Below are 3,359 nucleotides of genomic sequence, written 5' to 3' on the forward strand. Positions count from 1 at the left end.
GTGAGATCAGAAAGCAAATAAAAATATGAATGTGATTGTTAGTGACATTGGAATGACATATATCAACAGTACCAGGTTGACCATTCGCAGCAACGAAAAAGTAGCACTTAAAGCTGGATACTTTTGTGTACAAAAGGATAGTTGGGTTTTCAAAACAAGCACAAGTTGTTGACTGAAACAAAGTAACTTTTCAGTGCAAACATTGCATTGTTGACTGAAACTGGAACGACATCCATACTTTCTCAGAATAAACATAATGCAACTGGAACAATCGAGGTAGCATCCACAATCTTTCCCAGTTACATGTTTTGGCAATTAACTATTTTTGCATGACATACAATGCATGTTCGGAATCACAAAGGAATAGTAGACCATAAATGTAGCGGCACGTCCTATTTAAGGACCAGACAAAATACAGTGCGATCTTCGAGCATCAACCTAAGTAAAAGACATTAGATTCCTCAGGTATATAATCAACCTTGTCTGCAAAGTCACAGATAAACCATTGGCATGCTTATTCTGAAATATCGTCATCTATTCATCTTCATTTACAAAATAACAGTTAAAAGGGATCGGCAGTTGACAAATCATGGGCATCCAAAGACGACACATCATCATTTTGTATGAATTCCAATTGAGCGCCTTGAGAAGCTCTATTTTCCATTTCTAGCAGCCTGTATTGATCAGCCACCCATTGTTTGTTGATCCTATGACTGACTCCAAATTTGAGTTCCTTCAGCACTTTTGCGTTCAAAATAAAGAACTTGGCAAAGCCAACATCTTGCTCATTGCCCTCGTAATTTTTCAATACCAGTTTTTTTAGATGGGTATCAAGGCCTTTGACTGGATCTAATGGGTCATACTGACGTGCATTTTTCGTACCTATCTTCAAGTATTTCTCCCACTGGAAAAGTAAAGAAGAGGCATGTTAAAGTAAGTCTTAACTAGACTTGATTATATATCCAACAGATTATTGTCTCTGCAGAATCAAATATTTATTTTGACATTTAAAAGAAAGCAAGGATGAGTATACTCACAATGACATGAAGCTTTTCCAAGCACGGGAAGCATCTTAAGACGTCAATAACAGCATTCAAATCAGGGACTGGAAACTCGAGAGCCAAAACCTTCACTGTGGCTATCGTATTATTCAAGCTTGTTGGGGTTAAACTCTGAACAAAAGAATGGGCATGAAACAAAAGAATGAATACAAAAATGTAATGATGCTGCATCTGTATGTAAGAGTTAAGATGATTATGTTGTTGCTACCTGGAAGACTACATTAGCAATCTCAATTTTGGAGATGCGGGGAGACAAAAGGCCCAGTATCTCCAGTTTAGGTGCCTGGATTATCCGAATAATCTCACCCCCTTCGCGCGGACAAGGTAGTAGCAGCCTTTCAAGGAGAGGGGCGTCTTCAATGAACAATTCTCCTTTGGCTGCAAAACAAGCGCAGAGGCTCACACTCCTAAGAGTTGCCGAGCTAATGCGCAAGCAATTAGTATCACGAATTTCCTTCAATTCAAGCGACTCCAACAGATGGCAGGCAGAGAGCACCCCATGGAAGACATCCTGGCAGATGGATACGCGCCGCAGGATGAGCTGCTTGAGCAACGGAAAACTAAGTGAATGAGTGATCTCCTTGGGGAATTCGCAGAAGCTGATTACGGCCACGAGGAGAGTTGGTGCTAAGCAGAACACTGATGAGGGCAGCGGATAAAGCTTCTCATGTACATAGTCCAAGAGGTCGAAGCTGATATCGAGCTCCTTAAGGTTTCTGAGGGCTCGGGAGTGGAACCAGTTCTCGATCTGAGCGGCTTCCTCGGCGTGCCTTTTTTTCGCTTTGTGGAGGCGGACGAGGCGGAAGACGAAACGGCGGGCAGGTCCAGGGTGGTCGGAGAGGATCCTGGAGACGACGGAGAGGCGCTTGAACTGTTTGGAGCAGAGGTGGTAGGAGGCGTGGAGGTTGAGAGGCGCTGAGCGCCAGAGAGGGCGCCATCTGCGAGCGATGGCCTGCGTGCGGGCGCCGTCTTTGGTGGGGAGGAGGGAGATGATGGTGCCGAGGATGTCATCGGGGAGTTTGCTGATGAGATCCCCGTCGCTGACAAGCTTATCCTCGCGGATCCGCTTCCGTGGCCTTCGCCCGGCGGTTCCGGCGGACGTGAGCCTCTTGGGTGCGGGCGCCGCGGCCTGAGCCTCCGCCTCCCTCTTCCTGACGGCGGGTATCGCCGCCACCGTCCTGTTCATGTCCGGCCGCGGGAACAGGGGATTTGGGTGGTGCGGCTCTGCTGGGACGGAATGGGGGGAATTTTTTTTTTTTGAGACAACGGAATGGGGGGAATGGGAACGAAACGCAGGATAAGGGCCCTCTCCTGCTCACCTTGTTGGGCTGGACTGGGCCTGGTTGGTTCTTAACCAAAATTGGCAGTATTTTTAATTCGGCTGCATGGCCATCGTTTAGGATTAAAATTGTGATTTCGTTCAAATTACACTCGAGCTTTTTTCCCTTTTTTTGCGGGGGGAAATAGATTCGATTTCAGATAGCGTTGATACTGATACAGTTTGTCTAATTCACATCTAGATGTTTTTTAAGAATATCACATCTAACCTCCCATAAATATATAATGAAGTAACAAGAAACAAAAAAAACTAGGACAAAAAAAATAAACCACAAACAGAGTGAAAATCAGCTTAGATGTGACATAACTATGTCACATCTAGATGTGTCCTAGACAGACCCATACTGATAACTATTAGGACGCCGATATCCATGATCAGTTTGTCTAATTCACATCTAGATGTTTTCTAAGGATGTCACATCTAAACTCCCACAAATAAGGTAGCAACAAGGAACAAAAAAAAGTTGGGACAAAAAAAAATAGACCACAAATATAGTGGACATCAGGTTAGATGTGACATAGTTATGTTACATCTAGATGTGTCCTAGACAGACCCATCCATGATTTGCATTATCCGTTGAAATGTATCAAAATCAATAAGATGAAAGATGTACAATCCAATTTTTCGATTCAATAGAAGCCCAAAGAGGTGCATATGGTATCCAAATAATAATAGGATAGATATGTCAAAAGCAGGTCTGATTACACCTATTCCTAATCCTAAATAGAATGTAAGGACGTAGGAATTTCTATGTAAACAGAGTATCCTATTTTCATAGGCTCAAATGACCCCTTCTTATAATAAAAATGTGCACGGTCTGGTTCAGTATGAAATGAACTTATAATTTGATGATCGAGTCTCCTCCCTCTGTAACTAGAGAGGTAGGCAAATATGAGTTTAGAGCCACCTCGATTCAGGATATCGAAACACCAACACGTGTGACATAATAGGTATTCACT

General features: G+C 43.3%; 1 protein-coding gene across 1 annotated transcript; it reads right to left on the reverse strand.

Moving 5' to 3' along the window:
* Positions 1-254: 254 nt before the first annotated feature.
* LOC125508611 (putative FBD-associated F-box protein At1g32375) lies at positions 255-2,310 on the reverse strand. The gene is made up of 3 exons (XM_048673389.2): positions 1,270-2,310; positions 1,038-1,172; positions 255-904 (listed from the first exon to the last, which is right to left on the reverse strand). The coding sequence occupies exons 1-3, from the start codon at positions 2,245-2,247 to the stop codon at positions 563-565; spliced, it is 1,455 nt and encodes a 484-aa protein (XP_048529346.1). The 5' UTR covers positions 2,248-2,310; the 3' UTR covers positions 255-562.
* Between the last annotated feature and the right edge of the window lie 1,049 nt (positions 2,311-3,359).

Source organism: Triticum urartu, chromosome 1A (genome assembly GCF_056163025.1).
Source record: "Triticum urartu cultivar PI428250 chromosome 1A, HENAU_Tu73, whole genome shotgun sequence".
Taxonomy (NCBI): Eukaryota; Viridiplantae; Streptophyta; class Magnoliopsida; order Poales; family Poaceae; genus Triticum; species Triticum urartu.

Bases quoted from the DNA above. Each gene is read 5' to 3' on its own strand.
- LOC125508611 (XM_048673389.2), bottom strand. From the start codon at position 2,247: ATGAACAGGACGGTGGCGGCGATACCCGCCGTCAGGAAGAGGGAGGCG. The intron at 1,173-1,269 runs GTAGCAACAACA...TCTTTTGTTCAG, and splicing joins TTGCTAATGTAGTCTTCCAG to AGTTTAACCCCAACAAGCTT. The intron at 905-1,037 runs GTGAGTATACTC...TTACTTTTCCAG, and splicing joins TGGAAAAGCTTCATGTCATT to TGGGAGAAATACTTGAAGAT.